The sequence below is a fragment of the Eretmochelys imbricata genome, unplaced genomic scaffold (assembly GCF_965152235.1).
Source record: "Eretmochelys imbricata isolate rEreImb1 unplaced genomic scaffold, rEreImb1.hap1 Scaffold_43, whole genome shotgun sequence".
In the NCBI taxonomy this organism is placed as follows: Eukaryota; Metazoa; Chordata; order Testudines; family Cheloniidae; genus Eretmochelys; species Eretmochelys imbricata.
Genome location: NW_027554355.1, coordinates 39,766 through 62,860, shown reverse-complemented (window position 1 = coordinate 62,860; position 23,095 = coordinate 39,766). Strand labels below are relative to the sequence as shown.

Here is a 23,095-nt window from a genome sequence, read left to right as displayed (position 1 = left end):
CTCGTTTTGGCGGGGGGGGGGGGGGGTAAGGGGGTGTCCAACAAGTGAACCGGGGTAACTACAGGATTCAGACTCCCTGCAGCCATGGTGGGTGAAAGAACAGGCAAAGTGGTTGAACAGCCAGACAAAATCCTCCCTCTTGGCAACAGTGAAGCAGCTGAACATGGTCATCCTATGAGTGTGCTGCATGGAAAACCTACAGGTGAACTGGTTAGCGATGCAACTCCCATCAGCAGAGGAAGAATAAATACAGGCAAGCAACGGGATCCAAAAACAACAGGCCAACTGGATAACAATGAGACTAATACTCCCCTTTAGGGCAGCAACAATTACAGGTGAGACTCCTCTCAAATCCATGGTGAAATACACGGGAGGATCCAGTTCAACACCATAACGATGGTGCTAACCACCGACAGAGCCAGATCACAACATGACTTGGTTTCATCCCACACCAGTGCTGCATAGAAGTGGAAGAAGGATCAAACACCGTAACAGAAGTCCTCCTCCCGCTGGCGACAGGTACAGGCAGAATCCATTCATACCATGTCTCTAATATGCTCTTACATTGGTGGAGGAAATCAAACGAGAGGCAGCTCTGGGGAATGACGGGAGCTACCCCCTCCATGGGGGCAGTGGGTGAAAGTTACAGGCAACTGGTGACCAAACAGTACTCGGATCCCCCCTTCGCAGTGGTGGCAAGTGAGAAGACAGGCGAAGCAGACTCAAGACCACAGACTGAGTCCTCCCCACGACAGTGCTGGATACAGGCAGACACAGTTCAATTATATGCCCCGAAGGGCCCCCCCAGTGATGAGAACAATCTGGGGGGCCCAGAGTTGACCATTTGCAGGGAAGAACAGGTGGAGTTGGGTCCGGTTGGCCTATGGTGGGAAAACAGGCAGAGGGAGCTTGACTGTCCTCGCCAAGGGTCACTTGACCAAGGAGGGGCCGTGTCCCTGGAGGGGAGAGAAGGTGTGGTGAGAGTCGTTCTCGTCAGGACCCCCCACCTCCTCGTCCCGCCCCACTCACCTCATGCTGAGCTGAGGGCCCCACGGATCTGGGCGCCGGCGTTGGGGGGCAAGGCCAGCAGGGCCGCCTGGAACTCCGTGGGGCAGCGGTCGGAGAGATGCCGCAGCAACGACAGAAGGGAGACCTGGGCGTCTGGGGGGAGCTGGGGCGTTAGATGGGAGAGAGAACCCCCAGACCCGCAGGATCCCCCTCCCCAGAGCAGGGACACCCCTTCTTGCCCAATGGTGGGATCTCCAGCCCCCTCCCTTCGGGACACTCCCAAACTTACCTGCTGGGAGATGGTCAGTCCCCAGGACGGTGCTGCTGGCCCGCACCACCTCCCCCACCTGCTGCAGCACCTGGGGCGGGGGGGGGGGGGGGAGGGAACACAGCGGTGAGACCCCGATATCCCCCCCGATACCCTCATCCTGTCACCCGCCAGAGAACCCCCCCATCCCAAATACCACCCCCATAGTCACCCCCCACCTGAAGGGGAGACACCCCTCTGCATGGTGTTCTGATCCCCATTGCGGCTCACACCCCCAATCCCCCTTAGTCAAGGGGATTTAACCCTCCCAAATCCTCAGATAAGACACCCAAAAGACCCCTCCCCCCCCGTTCCTGGAACAGGGGCCCCCCACAGCCGCCATCACCCACTGGAACAGGACCCCCCCAACCTGCCTCCAGGCCTCCCATGGGGCTGTACCTGCTGGGGGGCGTTCTCGTACAGGAAACTGATGCAGCGGAAAACGGTTTTATTTTCCTCGAAATCCTCCGTGAGGGGCAGGGAGCGGAGCAGGGCGGGGAACACCTGGGGGGAGACCCCGTTAGAGATCCCCAGCTAGCTGCCGAGCCGGCTGGGGCCAGCGCCCCCTAGAGGAGCAAGGCCCTGCCCCCCCCAAGCCAGCCGGTGCCACCTAGAGAGGCAAGGCCCAGCGCCCCATTCCCCGCCTCCCGGGGAAGGCCCCCATCACGCCCCCTCACCTGGCTGAGGGGCAGGGCCTGGGGCTGGCTCAGGACCATGCGGGCGACGGCCCCACAGACGTTGTCCCGCACACGGGCGCTCGACTCCTGGGTGCTGCCCCCCGCCAGCAGGGCCAGGATCTTGGGGTAGTGTCTGGGGGGGACGGGTGTTAAGGAAAAGGGGAACAGCAAGGGGGAGATGGGGCCCTTCCTCCAATCCACCCCACAGCCTCTCACCCCCATGTACCCCTGGACCCCAAACAGAGACCCCCAGGTCAGACACCCCCTCCAGACAATCCCCCCTAACTCATCCACCTAGCTGGCCCCTAGTAACCCCCGTAACCCCCACACCCAGCAGCCCCCGCCATGGGTCAGGATACGGGAGCAGGGCCTCCCCGCCGTGCTCGGCCAGCACTCCCAGTGCGAAGATGCCGTTGCTCCGCACCTCGGGGTCGGGGTCCCGGGCAGCCCGCAGGAAGGCGGGCAGGAGCCGGGGCACGAAGGGGGCCGTGGCCCGGCCCAGCCCCCCCAGGGTCTCCGCCAGCGTCCCCACAGCGAAGGAGCGCTCTGCCACCGAGCAGCTGGGCTTCTGGGGGACAGTGAGGGGGCCCGGATGCCTGGGTTCAGCAGGGGGTGAGTGGGGGGGCCCGCAGCCACCCAGGTTCAGTGGGGTGGCAGGATCCTGCCTGGACCCCTGGGTACCCAGGGGTGGTGGGGGAGAAGGGGGAACCGGCCCGGACGCCTGGGTCCCCCGGGGGCGGTGGGGCAATGGGAGAAGGGGGAACCGGCCCAGATGCCTGTGTCCCTGTGGGAAGGGAGGGGAGAAGGGGGAACCGGCCCGGACGCCTGGGTCCCCCGGGGGTGGTGGGGCAATGGGAGAAGGGGGAACCGGCCCGGACGCCTGGGTCCCCGGGGGGACACACGACATACTCACCATTTTGTTGAGCAGCAGGGGCAGGAAGCCGGCGAAATACGGGGCGAAGGTGTCGCCCCCTGCGGCCGTGGCCAGAGCAGGGATCCCCTCCCCCGCGTACTCCAGCAGCATGGCATCGTACTCCGCCTGAGGGGAGTGGGGGTGAGCCCCGCTGCACCCCACGGCCCCCCAAACCCCTCCGCACTGCGCCTCCCATGGCCCCAGAATCCCCCCCAACCCCTGACCCCACCTCCAAATCCCCTGCCCTGCCCCCCGAATCCCCAGTCACCCGCCAGCCCCGCCCTGCACCCCCCAACCCCTCTAACCCCATCTCCAAATCCCCCACCCTGCCGCCCCCCCACAGCCCCCATTTTTTCCTCCCCTCCCCCCGATCACCAGCCCCTCTGCTTCATGCAGCCCCCACAGAGCCCCCCCCCACCCCCGCGTCACCTGCTCTTCATCCTCCTCATCTTCCTCATCCAAGCCATCATCCTGGCAGGCTGTCTGGGGGGGGGGAGATGGGAGCTCAGTGGTGGGACCCACAACCCCCCCCATGTCCCCCCTTCCTGTGTCCCATCCCCCACAAGCCAGCTGGTCCTCCCCCAAATCCCCCGTGTCCCGCCCCAAGCCAGCCAGTCCCTCCTCCCCCGCCCCTCCTCAAGCCCCCCCCCCCCCCCAGACCCATATGTTCTGCCTCCCTCGGCTGGTCCCCCCACCAAGAGGGGAAAGGCCCCATGTCCCCCCAGCTGGTACCTTCCTCTCCAGCACGGCGCGAAGGGCCCCGCAGAGCTCGGCCAGGCGCCCTGGGCTCCGCAGCGCCTCCTGCTGGCAGGCGGTGAGCACCGCGCCCAGCGCCTCCAGCACCGCCATGGCCACCAGCCGCTCCCGCTCCCGGTGCACGCCCCGCACCATGGCCGGCAGCGCCAGGCCCAGCAGCCGCTGCAGCGCTGGGGGGGGTGGAGGGGTCAGTGCGGGTCTGCGAGCTTCCCGCACAGTGTCGCCCCCCCCAACCCCACGAGCTCCCCCCCCCCGCCCCACAAGCATCTCTCCCTGGCCCTGGGGCTGCGAGATTCCTGCACGGTGCCCCTCTCCCCTGCTCTGTGAACTCCACCCTGGCCTTGGGGCTGCGAGCTTCCCCCAGAGGTGACCCCCCTTCCCTGGCCCCCATGAACTCTCCCCCAACCCTGGGTCTGCGAGTTGCCCCTGGTGGTGCACCCATGTTCCCCCCAGCCCGGCAACACCCCCCAAACCCAGGGCTGTGACTTCCCCCCACCCCCCCGATCTTCCCCCCTCCCCGCAGCCTGGTGGGGGTCCCTCCCCCAACTCACCGGCAGCGTGGGGCTCAGAGGGATCCCGCTCGCAGACCCGATGCAGCGCAATGCAGAACTGGCCCAGGGCTTCATAGGCGGCTTTCCGGACCCCCAGATGAGGGAACTGGGGGGAAGGGGGCGATTTGGGGGGTCACAGCTCCCTGCACCCCCCCACATTACCCCGTTGGCTCCCCACAGAGCATTGCCCAGGATCAGCGAGGAAAGAGTTAACCCTGAGGGCCCCCCCAGCCTGCACCTCCCACCCCCATCCCCTATCGCTAACCCCCTGCCGCCCCCCAAATCCTCCCCTCCCCCAACCTTGCCCAACACCCAGAACTGCCCCCCGCATCTGCCTCCCCACTACCTCCAGCAGCTGGAAGACCTCCGGGACGCAGCTCTCCAGGTGGGGCAGGAAGGCGACGCTGGGACAGACGGACAGACAGGTTAGGGCCCCTGGAGATACAGCCCCCAGACAGACAGACAGACGTGCCAGACCCCCTCCCGCTGCCCCAAGAGCCCCCCCCATACCTGGCGTTTGCTGCAATCTCCCCCAGGGCGGCGCAAGCGTCTTCCTTCTCGTCCACGTAGGCGCTTTCCACGCTCAGTCTGGGGGGGGGGGTGGCAGGGTCAGATGGGGGGCCCTTCCCCACCCGCTACAGCCCCCTTCTCCTCCCACCCACCCTCCTTCTCCACCCCCACCAGTCTCTGCCCCCACCCAGGACTCTCTTCCCACTGCCCGGGGCTCCCCCACCTCAAAGCCGCCCCAGGTTCTGCCCCCCACCATACCCGAACAGCTCTTCCTCCTCCTCCTCGTCGTCCTCCCCGTCCAGATCTTCCTCCCCCTCCACCTCGGCCTCCTCGTCCTCGAACAGCAGGAAGGAGCTGGTGTCCCCGGCGGGGGGCTGGGGGGGATGGGGGCACGTCATGGTGCGATTGGGGGCATTTCCCCTTCCCCCAACACCCCCTGGTGCCCCCCAGCCTGAGTCCCTTCCCCCAGGCCCCGGCTTGTGGGAGCACTGCTGTCGGGAAGCTCACAGCCTCAAGGTCCCCTCCCCCACCTAGGTCCCGAGGCACGGCTGGGGGGGGCACACTCCCGGCCCCGAGGCACGGCCGGGGGGGGGGCACTGTGGGGGGGGGGGGGGGAAGGAACGTCCCGGCCCCGGAGCAGCGGAGGCAGGGAACTCACCACGAGGCCCTCGGTGGATTTGAGGGAGTAGAGAAGCAGGGTGGTGATCCGGGGCAGGTGGGGGGCCAGGTCGTCCCCCATGGCACAGGAGAGCGCGGCGAAGAGACTGTACCTGGGAGGGAGACGGGGGTCAGGGACTGCGGGTCGGGGGAGGTGGGGGCACCACCCGTGGGGGGCTGGGGGGTCACTCACGTGCAACGCCGTAGGTCGGGGTCGTCCTGCCCCTCGGCCAGGCCCAGCCCCAGCTGGCAGCTCTCCTCCGCCAGGGGTCCCACGGCCTCGCGCCCCAGGGCCCGCACCAGTGCCCCCAGCGTCTCTGCGGGGGAGGGGGGGCAGTCACCCATGGCCTGGCTCTGCAGGGGGCGCTGCGCTGGGGGGGGAGGGACTGGTGGGGGGGGTGGGTTAGCGGTCACTCACCCACAGCCTGGCCCTGCAGGGGGCGTTGCGCTGGGGGGGGGGGGAGGGACTGGTGGGGGGCGTTAGGGGTCACTCACCCACAGCCTGGCCCTGCAGGGGGCGTTGCGCTGGGGGGGGGAGGGACTGGTGGGGGGGGGTTAGGGGTCACTCACCCACAGCCTGGCCCTGCAGGGGGCGCTGCGCTGGGGGGGAGGGGAGGGGAGGGACTGGTGGGGGGGGTTAGGGGTCACTTACCCACAGCCTGGCCCTGCAGGGGGCGTTGCGCTGGGGGGGGGAGGGAGTGGTGGGGGGGGGTTAGGGGTCACTCACCCACAGCCTGGCCCTGCAGGGGGCGCTGCGCTGGGGGGGGAGAGGGGGTGGGGTTAGGGGTCACTCACCCATGGCCTGGCCCTGCAGGGGGCGCTGCGCTGGGGGGGGGGCGGGAGGGACTGGTGGGGGGAGTGGGGTTAGGGGTCACTCACCCACGGCCTGGCCCGCTGGGGGGGGGGGGTGGGGGGAGGGTTAGGGACTGGTGGAGTGGCTGGGGAGGTTGGGTTAGGGGGCAGGGTTAGGGGTCACTCACCCACGGCCTGGCACTGCAGGGGGCGTTGCTCCTGGGGGGCGGCGGGGGGCAAGAAGCGGCGAAGCTGCTCCAGGACGTGGGGCAGATACAGCCCCATGGCGCGCTGGGCGGCCGAGGCTGTGACGGATGGACGGACAGACAGACACGGGGTCAGATGGAAACACGGACCTGCCCTCGGGGGAGACACCGAGCGCAGGGGGGCTGGGGATGGAGCTGGGGGTGAGGGCTCAAGGGGGGGGCCAGGACCCGAAGCGGGGCCTGGAAGTCACTCACCAGTGGCCCCCGGGATGGGGGGGGGGGGCAGGCCCGGAGGCAGTAATGAGTTAGAGGGAGGGGGGTTGTCACTCACCCATGGCGCCAGGGGGCCGTGGGGGGGAGCCGAGGGGAGCAGTTCCGGGGGAGGGGGGGGTCAGTTATCCTTGGCCTCGGGAGCCGTGGTGGGGAGCCAAGGGGGTCAGAGACTTGGCTCTGTGGGGGGGAGCCGAGGGAGACAGTCTGGGGGAGTCACTCCCCCATAGCGCCAGGCAGCTGTGGGGGGCGGTTCAGGAGGGGGGGTCACTCACCCACGGCCCCAGAGGGCTGTGGGGGGGGAGGCGAGGGGGACGGTTCGGGGGAGTCACTCCCCCCACGGCGCCAGGCGGCTGTGGGGGGCGGTTTGGAGGGGGGGGTCACTCACCCACGGCCCCAGGGGGCTGTGGGGGGGGGGGAGCTGAGGGGGACGGTTCGGGGGAGTCACTCCCCCACAGCGCCAGGTGGCTGTGGGGGGCAGTTCGGGAGGGGGGTGTCACTCACCCACGGCCCCAGGGGGCTGTCGGGGGGGGGAGCTGAGGGGGACGGTTCGGGGGAGTCACTCCCCCACAGCGCCAGGTGGCTGTGGGGGGCGGTTCGGGAGGGGGGTGTCACTCACCCACGGCCCCAGGGGGCTGTCGGGGGGGGGAGCTGAGGGGGACGGTTCGGGGGAGTCACTCCCCCACAGCGCCAGGTGGCTGTGGGGGGCGGTTTGGGGGGGGGGTCACTCACCCACAGCCCCAGGGGGCTGTGGGGGCGGAGCCGAGGGGGACGGGTCGGGGGTTCACTCACCGATGGCCCCCAGCGCGCTGATGGCCAGCTCCTTGGGGCGGGGCCCCCCCGGGGAGCGCAGGGTCCCCAGCGTCTGCTCCATCAGCACTGGCAGGAATGGCTCGATCCCGGCCCCTGTGCGAGGGGAGGTTATAGCCCTGCCCGGATGCCTGGGTTCAGGGGGGAGGCACCCGGACGCCTGGGTCGGGTGGGGGGCGGGCTTGGCTCGTCACCAGGGCCGGTGGGGTCCGGATACCGGGGTCCCCCAGCAAGTGGGACGCTGGCTCCTCAGCCGGGGGTCAGGGGCACTGGGGGGTCCCGGGCGCCTGGGTTCTCCAGCAGGCAGGTAGGGGAATGGGGTGGTGCACCCGGACTCCTGGGTTCCCCAGCTGAAGACAGAAGGGGGCGTCCCGGACACCTGGTCCCCCAGCCTGGACGGGGAAGGGGTGCTGTCCCGGACGCCGGGGTTCTCACCAAGGCTCTCCACGAAGTTCTCCAGGGCGTAGTAGGCCTTGGCCAGGTGGCCCCCCCGCACCGGCTCCACCCCCCCCAGGTAGGACAGCAGCAGTGGCAGAACCTCCCCAGCGTAGGCCGCGATGTCGGGCTGGGGGTGGGGGGGGGTCGGTGAGAGTCAGCCAGAGCCCCCCCATCACACCATGTCTGCCCCTCCTTACCCCACCCCCTCCCATCCATCCAGCCCCTCCAATCGCCCCATGACTCCCCAGTCATGCCTCTTTATCCCGCCCCCCTTGATTTCCCTGTAACCCCCTGCAGTGCCCCCTCCTCGCCCCAGCCCCCCAATCACCCCAGCCCTAGCCTCCCAATCTCCCCAATAACCCTGTGTCCCCAGGGTACCCCTCCTCACCGCAGCCCCCCCATCGCCCCAGCCCTAACCTCCCAATCTCCCCAATAACCCTGTGTCCCCAGGGTACCCCTCCTTGCCCCAGCCTCCCAATCGCCCCAGCCCTAGCCTCCCAATCTCCCCAATAACCCTGTGAGCCCAGGGTACCCCTCCTTGCCCCAGCCCCCCCATCGCCCCAGCCCTAGCCTCCCAATCTCCCCAATAACCCTGTGACCCCAGGGTACCCCTCCTCGCTCCAGCCCCCCCATCGCCCCAGCCCTAGCCTCCCAATCTCCCCAATAACCCTGGGACCCCAGGGTACCCCTTCTTGCCCCAACCCCCCCATTGCCCCTTGACCCCTCACTCCGCACAGACCCCCCCCGCTCCCACCCCTAGCCCCCCCGACCTGCAGGTTCTCCGAGAACTGCCCCAGGGCGAAGAGGGCTGCACTCCGCACCACTAGGCTCTCGTCGGCCAGCGCCCGGCAAATCACCCCCAGCAGGGACTGTAGGTGCCTGGAGGGGCAGAAGGGGTCAGTCAGGGGGCCCCCAAAACAAGCCTCCCTCCCCCGATTGCAATGGGCTCTGGCGAGCACATGTCCTGTGCCCCGTAGTGCCACCGGTGAGGATTCCCCTGGGGGACAGGACAACGCTGTGCACCCAGCCCCCTGCTGCTGCTGAGTCCAGGGGTCCACAGAGTAGAAATGGGGCCCCCCAGCAGGATTCACCCCCCGCGTGGAGTCAGCACCCCGCAGCGTCTGTCCGTCCCCTATGACCCCCCGCCTACCTGGTGCGGATGTGATCCCCGCAGCCCTCGGCCAGCACCGCCAGCACCATGAGCCCGGCCTTGCGCTCGTAGGGCCGGGGGCTCTGCAGGGCCGGCTCCAGGTGCGGCATCTGGGGGTGGACAGGAGAGGTTGTTACCTGCCCCCGCCCCCCCCCGCAACAAGACACAGGTCCTGCCCCACTCCAATGGCCCCGCCCCCTCCCCCAGTCTCACCCCTCCAGCCAGCCATAGGTCCCGTCCCAACCCCCATGGCTCTGCCCCCAGCTAGCGCAACCCCTGTCCCGCCCCGAGCCAGCCTGCCCCAGCCCCCATTCCAGCCCCACCCCCAGCTGGTCCCACTCCTGCCATGTCACTGGCCCACCCCACAACCAGCCACAGACTCCGCCCCCAGCCCATCAGCCCCACCCTCCCCTTGCCCTCTAGCCAGCCACAGGCTCCAGCTCCCCACCCCCCCCACTCACCAGCTGGGGGAAGAGTTTTTCAGGGGGCAGGTGCAGGGCCAGCATGTCAATCACCTGGGGGGAGAAATGGAGGTGACGGTGGGGGGGTGATGGCTTTGGATTCCCCCCCGCACGCACACCAGCCAGGGGTCCCCTCCCCCCCGGGCTCCTCAACCCACCCCCAGCGCGTTGTAAGGCCGGGGGGGGCACTTGGGGGTCTCACCTGGGCAGCCATGTGTTTGGGGGTCTGGGCCTCATCCCCCTCGTCCTCACACTCCTGGTCCTCGGCATCCAGCTGCCCCAGGGGGGGCTCCGCACTCAGGATGGGAAACAGGGCGTCCAGCACGGGGGGCAGCAGCCGCTGCTTCAGCATGGCCTGGGGGGGGGCAGAACCTGAGCCCCGAGCCCCACCCCCAATCCCAACCCCCCGATCCTCTGGCCTGTCCACAAGCCCTGCCCCAGCCCCCTGAACCACTGGCCTGCCCCCCCGATCCCTAATCCCCTGGCCTGCCCTCCACACCCTGAGCCCTGATCCCCCGTCTGCCCCGTCTCCCAACCCCCCAGATTTCCCCCCACCGTGCCCCCCCAAGCCCTGAACCCCACCCCAACCCCCCAATCTCCCACCTGCTTCCTACATCCTTAGCTCTGATCACCTAGCTGTGCCCCGATCCCTGACCCCAGCCCCCCAATCCCGATCCCCTGATCTACCCCCACACCCTGAGCCCTACCCCAACCCCCCAAGCCCCTGGCTGTGTGATAAATGAAAGGGGGGGCGGGGGTAGCTCCCTTTTATGGACCCCCAGCCAGACAGTTAGCTACAAACCCCCTGTTAGTAGCTGTTCTCTTCTTGCTTTACCTGTAAAGGGTTAACAAGCCCACAGGTAAAGGGGAGCGAGTGGGCACCTGACCAAAGAGCCAACTGGGGAGGGCGGGGGGCGAGAATTTTTTAAAATTGGGAAAAACGTCCCCCCTTGCCTGTCTGTTCTCCGGAGAGGTGACACAGGGCCGCAGGGCTGTAAGAAGCTGTAAACCAGGCCCGAAAAGCCAGCAGCTCAGACCTGGAACCAACACACCCGAACCCCAGAGGTCGGCTGGGGAGACGCCAGTCGGGTCGTTCCTTGTGGACGCCTCCGGGCTAACCCGGGTGCTTTTGATTTGCTGGGAACCGTTAAGCTGGACCCCAACAAAACCAGTCTTGACGCTTGGGGATTGTCTTGGCTCTTTTTCAATCGAGCAAGAGCCGAAGTTGCTGATGTATTTTCTCCCGTTCTGTTTTTGATACAATGTCCGGGATCGGATTTCTGTCCCCTACGCTGCTTAATTAGCAAGTGGCAACAGCTGATTGCCGGTGTTTTTCTTTCTCAGCTCTTCCCCAGAGTGGGGGTGAAAGAGCTTGAGGGTGCCCCACAGAGAGGAATTCCCAAGTGCGCCCTCCTGGGTTCTCGGGGGGGGCGGGGGCGTTTTGCACTGGGGTAGTGGCCGCATCTACCCATCCAAGCTCAGAGAGAAGTTGGGACCTTGGGAGTTCAATACCCGCCTGGAGTGGCCAGGATTAAATGTTTAGAATCCTTGGGGGCCCCCACCTTCCGCACTCGAAGTGCCAGAGTGGGGAACCAGCCTAGACGCCCCCAAATCCCAACCCCCCCGGCTAGCCCACTGAACTCCAAGCCCCGAGCCTGCACCCCTGAACCCTGATCCTGCAGCCTGCGCCCCACACCCCAACTACCCAAACCCCAATCTGCCAGCCCGCCCTCAAACCTCCATCCTTCAGTCTGCCCCACAAACCCCGGCCCACCCCCAATCTCAATCCGCCAACCACCTGCCCCCCCCCACAGCTCCATCCCTTGCTCCACCCCAAACCCTGCACTCTCCCAGCTGCCCCCTGAATCCCGATCCCTGCCCTCCCCACCCCTATCCCCCCACGCCAGCCTCGTTCCTCCCAGCCAGCCAGCGCTCCCTGAACCCCAGTCCTCATCCCCCTGAGCCCCCAGGGCCCTACCTTGCCCCGCAGTTTGATGAGGAAGCTGAGGGTGGAAAGTGCCTTCACCCGGAGTGCATCCCCCAGCACTCGGCTCGACGCCACCTGGGGAGAGAAGCAACCGTCGGCACCGCCCGGACACCTGGGTTCCCCCCTGGGGGAATGGGGCTCATGGAATTGCCCGGATGCCTGGGTTCCCCAGAAGGGATCTCTGTAACCCTGTGAAGGGTGTGTGTGTGTGTTCAGAGAGTTGCCCGAACACCTGGGTTCCCCTGCAGAGGGGGCTCGTGGCCACCCAGGTTTCCCCACTGGGGGAATGGGGCTCATGGAGTTGCCCGGATGCCTGGGTTCCCCCACCGAGTAGAGGGGGCTCACGGCTGTTCGGACGCCTGAGTTCCCCAGCAGGGATCTCTGTAACCCCGGGAAGTTGCAAGGGGGAATGTTGGGGAGCAGGGAGTTACCCACATGCCTGGGTCCCCCCGCGGAGGGGAAGGGGCTTGCGGCCGCCTGGGTCCCCCGACTCACCTCCAGGCAGAAGCCGACAACGTCGGAGAGGTGCTGGACGATGACGGAGACCTCGCTCTCCATCAGCTCATCAAAGACCTCCATGGCCTCGCTGGCGTGCACCTGGGGGGGCCGGACACGCACTGGTCAGGGAGCCTCGACACATTTTGACACCTCAGACAACCCCCCAGCCCCTCCCCCACGCCAGTGCCCCCCAATGACCCTTCATTCCCCCCTCTCACCTCGTTAATGGAAATCAGCTGCCTGACAGCTGAGATAATCTTCGGGACCAGGGAGTGCATGAGATTCTGGGGGGCAGAGACAGAGACAAGATGAGGGAGGACCCCCAAGATACCGGGGGCAGGAGAAGGGAATGGCTGGGGGAGCCGGGGGATAGGGACTCGGGATCAGTGGGTTCTAGGGAACACGGTACGGTGGGGGACAGATAGGAGGCCCAGGGGGTTCCGGTGCATAGGGGGCTCAGTGGGGGACTTGTGAGGGGCTCAGGGGGGTCGGTGAGTTCTGGGGTATGTGGAGTCAGTGAGGGGTGAGGGGCGCATGGGGAAGGCAGGGGTGGGCGGGGGCTCAGGGAAGATGTGAGGAAGGCAGAGGTAGGTGGGGGGCTCAGGACACACCGGGGTGCATGGGGAAGGCGGGGTGCTTAGGGGGATGGGTGGGGCCAGGCTGGGGCTCAGGGGGCCGGGGCTCACCAGGTGGTCGGCGCCCAGCCCGGCGGCCATGGCTGCCAGCCCCCGCAGGCAGTAGTAGAGCGCCCCCGGCTGGCCGTGCTGGCCCAGGGCACTGTGGAAGAGACGCAGCAGGGCAGAGTAGTGGGGGGCGAAGGCCTCAGGGTCCGACTCCAGCGCCGAGCTCAGCACCAGCAGCGAGATCTGCGGGAGGGGGGAGGGACTCCGTGGATCACAGCCCCCCACCCCCTCTGAGCCCCAAAATCACAGCCCCCCCACCTATCCCTGCCCCCCTAATCACAGTCCCCAGCCCAACCCCCACCAACCAGTCCCCTGCCGCCCCCCCTCCACCCTCAATCCCCAACTGGCCTCCCACAGATCAGAGCCCCACGACCGACCGGGTTTGAGAGACAGCCTGACCCTGCCGCCCCCAACCAGACCCCCCGGAGCCCCCCCTACCTGGCGGAGGTGTGGGTCAGGGCCGCGCACCCCCTGCTGGATGAGCTGCAGGAGCTGGGGCCAGCGCTCCAGCCCCTGGTGCCGCAGGAGCAGCGCAGCCAGCTGGGCCAGGGCCACCGAGACCTGGTGCCTGGGGGGAAAGACATGGGTGGGGGCACATCGGGTGGGTGTGGGGGATTGGGGGGGGTCCCACACCGGGAGGGGGTTGGGACCCACACCGTTTGGAATTGCAGGAGGAGCAGGGGGGCTCTGGGGATGGGGTAGTGGGAGCTAGGGGGCTGCAGGAGTGGGAGGGATGGGGGTCCAGGGGCTGCAGGGACCGGGGCGGGAGAGCAGGAGACGCCTCCGCAAATCTTCCATTTCCTGCTGTAGGGGAAGGGGGTTGCGGAGGGGGTTATGGGGCAGCCGGGGGGAGGGAGAATGTCCCCCCCAACACTCACTCTGCTTCCTGCTGCAGGGCTCCCAGCACCAAGCTCTTCAGCCTGAGAAAGAGAGACGGGGGGGGGGTCAGGCAGGGTGAACCCCAGCCCCCCAGACAGGGAGTGGGGACCCCTCGCACCCCAGCACCCACCTGTCCTGCTCCTCAGGGTTCAGCTTCCGCCAGTGCTTGGTGAGACGCCGGCGAAGGAGCACAGCTGCCAGCTGCCGGATCTGGGGGGGCAGAGAAGGGGGGGGGCTCAGCCAGGGGATGGGACCCCTGGGGGGGAGATGGGGGATCCCCTGGGGGGACAGACAAGGAGATGGGAGATCCACGGGGGATCCCCTGGGGGGAAGGGGGTCACTCACCTGGGGGTCCGGGGCCCCTGCCAGCAGCTGGCAGAGCTGGGGCAGCACCTCGGGGTGTCTGAAGGCCTCACGCAGCTGGGCCGTGGCCTGCAGGGGGGAGCAGAGATTGTCACAGAGGGGCCCAGATCCCCTGCCCCCCACCCCAGCGCCCCCCAGCCCTCCCTTCCCAAGTAGCCCCCTCCCCACAGTGAGGCCAGCTCCCCATAGCGCCTCCTTCCCCACCCCGTCCGAGCCCCTCAACCCCGGACTCCTGGGTTCTCCCCCCACCTACCTGCTGGATCAAGGCGTTGTCGGGCTGCAGCAGGTCGGAGAGGACCCGGCCCAGCCCGCCGGGCTCCATGGGGGGAGAGGGGTCCTGCAATGGAGGGCTCAGGCCGGGGGGGAGGGGGCCCTGCAATGGAGGGCTCAGGCCGGGGGGGAGGGGGCCCTGCAATGGGGGGGCTCAGGCCGGGGGGGAGGGGGTCCTGCAATGGAGGGCTCAGGCTGGGGGGGAAGGGGTCCTGCAATGGGGGGGCTCAGGCCGGGGGGGCCGCAGCAGGGAGCACGGCCCTGCAATGGGGGGTGGGGGGGACTCAGGTCGGGTAGGAGGGGCCTGGGCTCAGCAGCCAGCGAGTCCCGCACAGCAGCACGTGGGAGGGAGCAGACGAGTCCCAGCTTCCGGGAGATAGAGCGGCCCCAGGCCCCGCCCCTCGTGCCCCGCCCCTCCGTGGCCCAGGAGGACTCGTGCAGCCAGAGGAAAGGCCAGGGGTTAACCCCTTCCGCGCCGCACAGCTGAGAGCCGGACACCTGGGTTCTCTCCCTGGCTCTGGGAGAGGAGTGGGGTCGGGGAGCCAGGACTCCTGGGTTCTATAGACACCCCCACACTAATTTTTATTAATAAACTTTATTCCGAGATCCGTAAAAAGAAAGAGTCAGAACCAACCAAATCAAATACAAATAAAATAATCAACTGCCCCAGCCCCCCCCGGGGCACCCTGCTCCCCGCCCCCCCATATACAGCAATAGCACTACCGGTGTCTGCACGCAGCCAGCAATGGAGGGGGGGGGTTGTGGGGTATAGCCCCCTCCCGACTGAGGTCTCTGGGATACTCTGCCAGCCCTACCTGGGATCTGCTCTCCACTAGATCCTGCCCCCCCCCGTGATCTGTGCCATCACAAGGGGATCTTACCAGGCAATCCTGCTTGCTGTGGGGGATCTACTGCCAGCCCCACATGGGAGCCAGTTGATCTGGGGAAGCCCCCAGCGATCCAGCCAATTGCCCGTGGGGTATCTACTCCTCCCCATCAGGGATCTTATCATAGGATCTGCTCCCAGCCCCACAAGGAATCTGGCCTCCCTCTGCTTGCAACCTACCAGGGGATCCAGTTACCTGTGGGGGACCCAATCAGGTATGGGGGGCCCATCCCCAAGAGGGGACTCAGCTGGCTGCAGGGGATCCACTTCCACAATGGATCCACTCTCAACCCCATGGGGATCCAGCAGATCCATCAGGGATCCACAATCTACCCCATCCACATGCAGGGATCTCACATGGGGATCCACTCCCAGCCCCAAACAGGATCTACCTGTGCCTCCCCCTTTGGGAGGGATCCACTTTCAAGCTTTAGCCCCCAAGGGAATCTCATGGGGATCCAGGGAACTGGACACTTGCCCTCTCCCCCCAAGTCAGTCCATTCCCATCACCTGATTGGCCAGTCATCCTGACCAATAGGAGTGGAGTAGCTGGTCCCCCATCACAAGCGAACTGGCCAACAGTCCCAGCCAATGGGAGTGAACTGGTCAGTCGGCTGGTCATCCTACCCAATTAAAGGCAATGATGGATGTGGGACAATCTTTAATGGTGCCCTGTGACTGGCCAGACATCTCAGCCAATAGGAGGGTAAGATCCTTAATGGTCCCAGCCAATGGAAGGGCGCTTTTTAGGGTCGCCATCTTTTGTCATGCCAGCCCATTGGCTGAACATCTTGGTCAATGGGAGGGGAGCTCTGTAGCAGTCCCATCCAACGGAAGGGGAGCTCTTTGGAGGATCCATAGCCGCTGACTGGCCGGACATTACAGCCAATGGGAGAAGAGATCCTTAGGGGATCCATACGTGCTGATTGGCTGGGCATTACAGTCAATGAGAGAAGAGATCTTCAAGAGAGCCATCTCTAACCACCAGCTGGCCAAGCGTCATGGCCAGTGGGAGAGGAACTCCCCAGAAGCCCCAGCTTACGAGAGAGATCTTTAAGGGAAGTGAATTTGACCGTCCCCAGCAGTTGGCCAGCCACCACAGCCAACTGCAGAGGGTCCCTCAGTCCATCTTGAGGTTGACGTAGATGTAGCGGATAAACTTGAGCGAGGCGAAGAAGGAGACGGCGCCCAGCATGAGGAAGAAGACGTAGCCTGTGAGCAGGGAGTAGCCGAAGAACTCCACGGTCTGCACCGCGCCCGCCATGTTGGAGCGGCGTGAGTAGTAGAAAACAGAGTAGAGGAAGATGAAGACGCCGGTGGAGCCGGCGCTGAGCACCGAACGCCACCACCAGCGATAGTCCTCGCCCGAGAGCTGGAAGTAGGTGAGGGCGATGGAAATGCAGGCGCCCACGCCCAGCAAGATGGCGAAGACGAAGAAGAGGACGCCGTAGAGGGTGTACTGCTCCCGGCCCCACACCGTGGCGAAGATGTAGTACAGCTCCACAGAGATGGCGCTGGAGGGTGAGAGAGAGAGAGACCGGGTCAGCTGCGGGGCAGAGGTGGGACCCCATTGCTTGGGGGATGAAATCGGCCCTCCGGAGAGGCGAAGGGCTGTGCTGGGCTCACGCCAAGGAGGCGATGTCATCCAGCGCCCAGGAGACAGACAGCGGGAAGGGCTGTGCTGGGCTCACGCCAAGGAGGCGATGTCATCCAGCGCCCAGGAGACAGACAGCGGGAAGGGCTGTGCTGGGCTCACGCCAAGGAGGCGATGTCATCCAGCGCCCAGGAGACAGACAGCGGGAAGGGCTGTGCTGGGCTCACGCCAAGGAGGCGATGTCATCCAGCGCCCAGGAGACAGACAGCGGGAAGGGCTGTGCTGGGCTCACGCCAAGGAGGCGATGTCATCCAGCGCCCAGGAGACAGACAGCGGGAAGGGCGCTGTGCTGGGCTCACGCCAAGGAGGCGATGTCACCCAGCGCCCAGGAGACAGACAGCGGGAAGGGCTGTGCTGGGCTCACGCCAAGGAAGCGATGTCATCCAGCGCCCAGGAGACAGACAGCGGGAAGGGCTGTGCTGGGCTCACGCCAAGGAGGTGACGTCACCCAGCGCCCAGGAGACAGACAGCGGGAAGGGCGCTCTGCTGGGCTCACGCCAAGGAGGCGATGTCACCCAGCGCCCAGGAGACAGACAGCGGGAAGGGCTGTGCTGGGCTCACGCCAAGGAGGCGATGTCACCCAGCGCCCAGGAGACAGACAGCGGGAAGGGGGCTGTGCTGGGCTCACGCCAAGGAGGCGATGTCATCCAGCGCCCAGGAGACAGACAGCGGGAAGGGCTGTGCTGGGCTCACGCCAAGGAGGCGATGTCATCCAGCGCCCAGGAGACAGACAGCGGGAAGGGCTGTGCTGGGCTCACGCCAAGGAGGCGATGTCATCCAGCGCCCAGGAGACAGACAGCGGGAAGGGCGCTGTGCTGGGCTCACGCCAAGGAGGCGATGTCATCCAGCGCCCAGGAGACAGACAGCGGGAAGGGCGCTGTGCTGGGCTCACGCCAAGGAGGCGATGTCATCCAGCGCCCAGGAGACAGACAGCGGGAAGGGCTGTGCTGGGCTCACGCCAAGGAGGCGATGTCACCCAGCGCCCAGGAGACAGACAGCGGGAAGGGCTGTGCTGGGCTCACGCCAAGGAGGCGATGTCACCCAGCGCCCAGGAGACAGACAGCGGGAAGGGCGCTGTGCTGGGCTCACGCCAAGGAGGCGATGTCACCCAGCGCCCAGGAGACAGACAGCGGGAAGGGCGCTGTGCTGGGCTCACGCCAAGGAGGCGATGTCATCCAGCGCCCAGGAGACAGACAGCGGGAAGGGCGCTGTGCTGGGCTCACGCCAAGGAGGCGATGTCACCCAGCGCCCAGGAGACAGACAGCGGGAAGGGCGCTGTGCTGGGCTCACGCCAAGGAGGCGATGTCACCCAGCGCCCAGGAGACAGACAGCGGGAAGGGCGCTGTGCTGGGCTCACGCCAAGGAGGCGATGTCACCCAGCGCCCAGGAGACAGACAGCGGGAAGGGCGCTGTGCTGGGCTCACGCCAAGGAGGCGATGTCATCCAGCGCCCAGGAGACAGACAGCGGGAAGGGCTGTCCTGGGCTCACGCCAAGGAGGCGATGTCATCCAGCGCCCAGGAGACAGACAGCGGGAAGGGCGCTGTGCTGGGCTCACGCCAAGGAGGCGATGTCATCCAGCGCCCAGGAGACAGACAGCGGGAAGGGCTGTGCTGGGCTCACGCCAAGGAGGCGATGTCATCCAGCGCCCAGGAGACAGACAGCGGGAAGGGCACTGTGCTGGGCTCACGCCAAGGAGGCGATGTCATCCAGCGCCCAGGAGACAGACAGCGGGAAGGGCTGTGCTGGGCTCACGCCAAGGAGGCGATGTCATCCAGCGCCCAGGAGACAGACAGCGGGAAGGGGGCTGTGCTGGGCTCACGCCAAGGAGGCGATGTCATCCAGCGCCCAGGAGACAGACAGCGGGAAGGGCGCTGTGCTGGGCTCACGCCAAGGAGGCGATGTCATCCAGCGCCCAGGAGACAGACAGCGGGAAGGGCTGTGCTGGGCTCACGCCAAGGAGGCGATGTCATCCAGCGCCCAGGAGACAGACAGCGGGAAGGGCGCTGTGCTGGGCTCACGCCAAGGAGGCGATGTCATCCAGCGCCCAGGAGACAGACAGCGGGAAGGGCGCTGTGCTGGGCTCACGCCAAGGAGGCGATGTCACCCAGCGCCCAGGAGACAGACAGCGGGAAGGGCTGTGCTGGGCTCACGCCGAGGAGGCGATGTCACCCAGCGCCCAGGAGACAGACAGCGGGAAGGGCGCTGTGCTGGGCTCACGCCAAGGAGGCGATGTCACCCAGCGCCCAGGAGACAGACAGCGGGAAGGGCGCTGTGCTGGGCTCACGCCAAGGAGGCGATGTCACCCAGCGCCCAGGAGACAGACAGCGGGAAGGGCGCTGTGCTGGGCTCACGCCAAGGAGGCGATGTCATCCAGCGCCCAGGAGACAGACAGCGGGAAGGGCTGTGCTGGGCTCACGCCAAGGAGGCGATGTCATCCAGCGCCCAGGAGACAGACAGCGGGAAGGGCGCTGTGCTGGGCTCACGCCAAGGAGGCGATGTCACCCAGCGCCCAGGAGACAGACAGCGGGAAGGGCTGTGCTGGGCTCACGCCAAGGAGGCGATGTCACCCAGCGCCCAGGAGACAGACAGCGGGAAGGGCGCTGTGCTGGGCTCACGCCAAGGAGGCGATGTCACCCAGCGCCCAGGAGACAGACAGCGGGAAGGGCGCTGTGCTGGGCTCACGCCAAGGAGGCGATGTCACCCAGCGCCCAGGAGACAGACAGCGGGAAGGGGGCTGTGCTGGGCTCACGCCAAGGAGGCGATGTCATCCAGCGCCCAGGAGACAGACAGCGGGAAGGGCGACACAGGGAGTGGCGTACGCGGGAGAAAGCGACGTGACTGTCTAGTAAGAGTAAGCGGGGAAACGAAGGTGCCAACCTGTGAGGTGGGAAGTGGCAGGGAGGGGTGAGACAGGAAGCAGTGGCATCTCCTATGGAGAGCATGGCAGACAGGAAGTGGAGGGGGTGCTCACTGGGAGGGGAGGAAGTGAGGTGGCAGGCGCACAGAAAGCAGGAGTGGGGCTCACCTGAAGGGCAGGAAGCCCCCGATGGTCATGTGCACCAGCGTGGCCTTGTACCAGGGCTGTGGTGGGATCTCGCGGGCGATGTTCTTGGTGCGGCAGGGTGCGTCGAAGGGGCCAGCCCGGTTCTTGCCGAAGATGCCCCCGATAACGGTGAGGGGGAAGCCCACCAGCAGCCAGACCGTCAGCAGCAGCAGGATGGTGGTGGCCGGAAGGGCCTGTGTCGAGCCATTGGCCCAGTGCACGGAGTTCACCACGCTCCATGTCACGAAGAAGGGGGCTGGGAGGACAGGGGGCAGGTCAGGGGGACCAAAGAGACCCAGACCACCTCCCCAAGGGATCAGAGAGACTCCCCTGGGGACCAGAGAGACACTCTGCTTCCCACTGGAATCACAGAAGCGCAACCTACCACCCCTAGGAAGCCATGGAGACCCTACATTTTGCCCTCGGGGGAGGGGCCAAAGGCACTATGAAGCAACAGAGGGGACCACCCAGACCCACCCAGTGCACCCAAATCGCCTCCCCTGGGCAAGAGGAACCCCGGGGAACCTGGGCAGAGATGGGGGACTCCAGGGCCTCACCAGAGAAGAGGCTGGTGGTCAGCATGATGTTCCAGACCCAGCGCTCGCCCCCGACTTGCCGGTAGAAGTTGCTGGAGATGTAGCCGGAGATGCAGCAGGTCAGGGCGTAGAGCAGGATGGCAGCGGAGTTGATGGCGCCGTGCCGGTGGACGTTGAACATGCCCAGCAGGGCCATGGCAATGATGCCGGTGCCCAGCGCCAGGAACTGGCTGCCTACGCCCAGGACGGCGCAGAGGAGGCTGCGGCAGGGAGGGAAGCGGAAGACGTCGGTGTGGATGATCTTCCAGCCGTTGTCCCCCTGGTCAAAGTCGTCCCCGGAGGAGGAGGAGGAAGCTTCTTCATCCAGGTTGTACCGGGCCAGATCGTTCTTTAGCACCCGCATGAGGATGACCACCACGAAGCCCACCAGAAGAAAGACCAGCACCATGGAGTTGATGATGGAGAGCCAGTGGATCTCCAGGGTGTGGGGGAAGAAGCCCCCGTCATCTCCTCGGCCCCACCGCTCCCCCCGCCGCTCTGAAGCCGTCTCAGACCAGCGGACACTGTAGGTGTGGGTCAGGGAGAGGGGCCCGGGCCCGCGGACGTCGTCCAGGCTGTGCGGCTTGACATCTCGCACGCTGACGTTAGCGTAGATGATACGGTCGCCGTTCCACTCCAGATGGAAGTCCAGGTGGGTCCACAGCCCGATCTTGTGGCTGTGGGGCAGAAAGCCGCTCTCCTCCATGTACCCCACAAATCCTCGCAGCGGGATGTCGTCCACCACAAACTCAAAGTAGTACAGCTCTTCAATGGCCTGTCGGAGGCGCTCCACCTGCCAGGAAACAGACAGGAGTAGGACCCAGGAGTCCTGGTGCCCAGCTCCTCCTGGTCTATCCCACTAGAACCCACTCCCCGCTCAGACCTAGGACAGAACCCAGGAGTCCTGGCTCCCAGCCCTCACTCACTAGCCCCTGCTCCCATCCAGAGCTGGGTACAGAACCCAGGAGTCCTGATTCCTGATCTGAGCTCCCATGCTCTGTTCCTGGGACAGAACCTAGGCAGTCCCAGGTCCTGCTGTAAACTCATTGGCCCATGCTCACGCTCCTCGACCCAGGGATGGAACCCAGGCATCCGGGTCCACTCTACCTGATCCAGCGTGAGCGTCTTCACGCACAGGACTGTCTTCTCCACGCTCTCCCGGAAGCGGATCTGGTACATGGACTCGGCCATGCGGTCCCCATCCAGGACCTCCCCGAGGCTCAGGCTCTTGTGCTGGATCTTTTCCGGAGAGCACACGGGCAGCTGGTAGTAGTGGTAGGTCTCCTGGGGGTTGTGGTATGGCCCCACCTTGTTGACGTAGAGCACAACGGGGTCCCCAGGCTGGTAGCGGGTCTCGGAGGAGCCCGGGAGCGGCCAGGAAGCCAGCAGGAGGAGCAGCAGCCAAGGCTGGTGGGGCGCCATGGGGTGGGCGGTCAAGGGGGAGATGGGGCGGGGTCTGGAGAAGGAAGGCAGGAGACAAGGAACAAGAGGCAGTGAAGCCAGGTCCTCAGGACACCTGGGTTCTCTCCCACCTGGGGTGATCAGCACCCAATGACAGAGCCCCCCGGCCGCCCCTGCGGTGCTCTAGCCATTGGATATCCCTGGATCACGCCAACCCATGCTCCTGGGACCCCTGCCCCGCACGCACGCCCTGATGCCAGGCTTGACATACTCACGATGCCCACAAGCCGGACCCGAAATTGGCACGTACGTCCCTGGCAAACGAGCCTAGATGAAGGGCCGGGGATTTGCTTCTCTGACCCGCCTAGTGCCGGTGGTGACAGACTGGCAAGGCGCCCGCGGTGCCAGCTGGGGGCGGCCGTTGGCCCGAACGCCCTCGTGGTGCCCACACTGGTGGGGCCAGAGCTCCTGAGAGCCCCGAGGGCCCCGGGCGGGACGAAGCGGGTTTTTCCGACTATTTTGTGTGCAGAGAGCACGTGCCTCAGTTTCCCTGGATCCCTGGAGCCTTCCGCACAGACGCCTGCCCCTCCCCCTCGTGCTTCGTGCAGCACGTCGGGGAAACTGAGGCACGCACACTACACATGGAAAACAACCTGCCCCAGCACACGGGGACCAGCGTCCTCGCCCCCCCCCCCGCCCGCCCGCCACGGCTCCCCCCCCCCGGGGTCCTCGCCCCCCCCACTGAATCACCCCCCCGACCCGCCGCCCGCCTGGGGTCCTCACGCCCCCCCCACTGACCCGCCCCCGCTGACGCCTGCTGCGTGGAAGGTCCCGTGGCCCCTCGCCCGGCAGCGGGGTGTCCCTAGCAGCCGGCAAGTAGCCAGACAACTGCACCCAGCCGGGGGCCTCGCGGCTCTAGAACATGCTCCTGGCGCCTGATCCTTGGGTCCACCCCACCCCACTCCCTGCCGCTGGCCGCCACCCACGGCGGCTCCCCCAGGTCCCCACCAACGGGAAGCGCGGCCCCCACCGCCGGGGTCCCTCCCTGGGCGGAGCCAGGGACCAAAACGCGTCGAGGTCCTTCAGGCGATCGCCAGGGCAGCCCCAGCCACGTCCGTCCCCTACTTCCGCCCTCAGCGCCCCCAACGGGCTTCGTGCCCTCAGCATGACGCACTTCCAGCGCCTGAGGGGGCCCCGCCCCGCCGTCGGACAGTCTCTTAAAGGGCCAGGAAGCTGTTTCCCGGAGGGTCAATGTTAGGGTGTGCGGGGCAACAAATGGGGAGGGGGCAGCTGGTCTCCCCCAAATAAGGGTCCTCTACAGACCCCATTATCCCAAGGCCTCCCACAAA

The 23,095-nt window shown here is 66.4% G+C and overlaps 2 protein-coding genes across 9 annotated transcripts; both read right to left on the bottom strand.

The window, feature by feature from the left end:
• Window positions 1-788: 788 nt before the first annotated feature.
• On the bottom strand, window positions 789-14,294 carry IPO4 (importin 4). Of its 7 annotated transcripts, XM_077806972.1 has the most exons (31): window positions 14,170-14,294; window positions 13,899-13,985; window positions 13,684-13,763; window positions 13,553-13,594; window positions 13,113-13,242; window positions 12,678-12,857; window positions 12,210-12,275; window positions 11,989-12,090; window positions 11,485-11,568; window positions 9,709-9,861; window positions 9,507-9,560; window positions 9,046-9,155; window positions 8,666-8,774; window positions 7,893-8,022; window positions 7,440-7,553; window positions 6,360-6,476; window positions 5,573-5,696; window positions 5,381-5,492; window positions 4,981-5,096; window positions 4,723-4,800; window positions 4,559-4,616; window positions 4,213-4,318; window positions 3,638-3,831; window positions 3,335-3,388; window positions 2,906-3,031; window positions 2,352-2,560; window positions 1,993-2,125; window positions 1,715-1,819; window positions 1,298-1,367; window positions 1,030-1,161; window positions 820-956 (listed from the first exon to the last, which is right to left on the bottom strand). In XM_077806972.1, the coding sequence occupies exons 1-30, from the start codon at window positions 14,236-14,238 to the stop codon at window positions 1,031-1,033; spliced, it is 3,243 nt and encodes a 1,080-aa protein (XP_077663098.1). In that variant the 5' UTR covers window positions 14,239-14,294; the 3' UTR covers window positions 820-956; window position 1,030. The 7 variants fall into 7 exon arrangements, 5 of the variants coding, with proteins under 5 accessions (XP_077663102.1, XP_077663098.1, XP_077663099.1 ...); XM_077806973.1 differs by lacking the exon at window positions 4,213-4,318 and having other exon boundaries at window positions 2,352-2,588; XR_013344802.1 differs by lacking the exon at window positions 820-956 and having other exon boundaries at window positions 1,096-1,161; window positions 2,352-2,588.
• Window positions 14,295-14,824: 530 nt separating this feature from the next.
• Window positions 14,825-22,664, bottom strand: TM9SF1 (transmembrane 9 superfamily member 1). 2 transcript variants are annotated; one of them, XM_077806977.1, is made up of 5 exons: window positions 22,545-22,664; window positions 21,453-21,801; window positions 20,328-21,138; window positions 19,753-20,026; window positions 14,825-16,586 (listed from the first exon to the last, which is right to left on the bottom strand). In XM_077806977.1, the coding sequence occupies exons 2-5, from the start codon at window positions 21,765-21,767 to the stop codon at window positions 16,193-16,195; spliced, it is 1,794 nt and encodes a 597-aa protein (XP_077663103.1). In that variant the 5' UTR covers window positions 21,768-21,801; window positions 22,545-22,664; the 3' UTR covers window positions 14,825-16,192. The 2 variants fall into 2 exon arrangements, with proteins under 2 accessions (XP_077663103.1, XP_077663104.1); XM_077806978.1 differs by lacking the exon at window positions 22,545-22,664 and adding an exon at window positions 22,022-22,286.
• Between the last annotated feature and the right edge of the window lie 431 nt (window positions 22,665-23,095).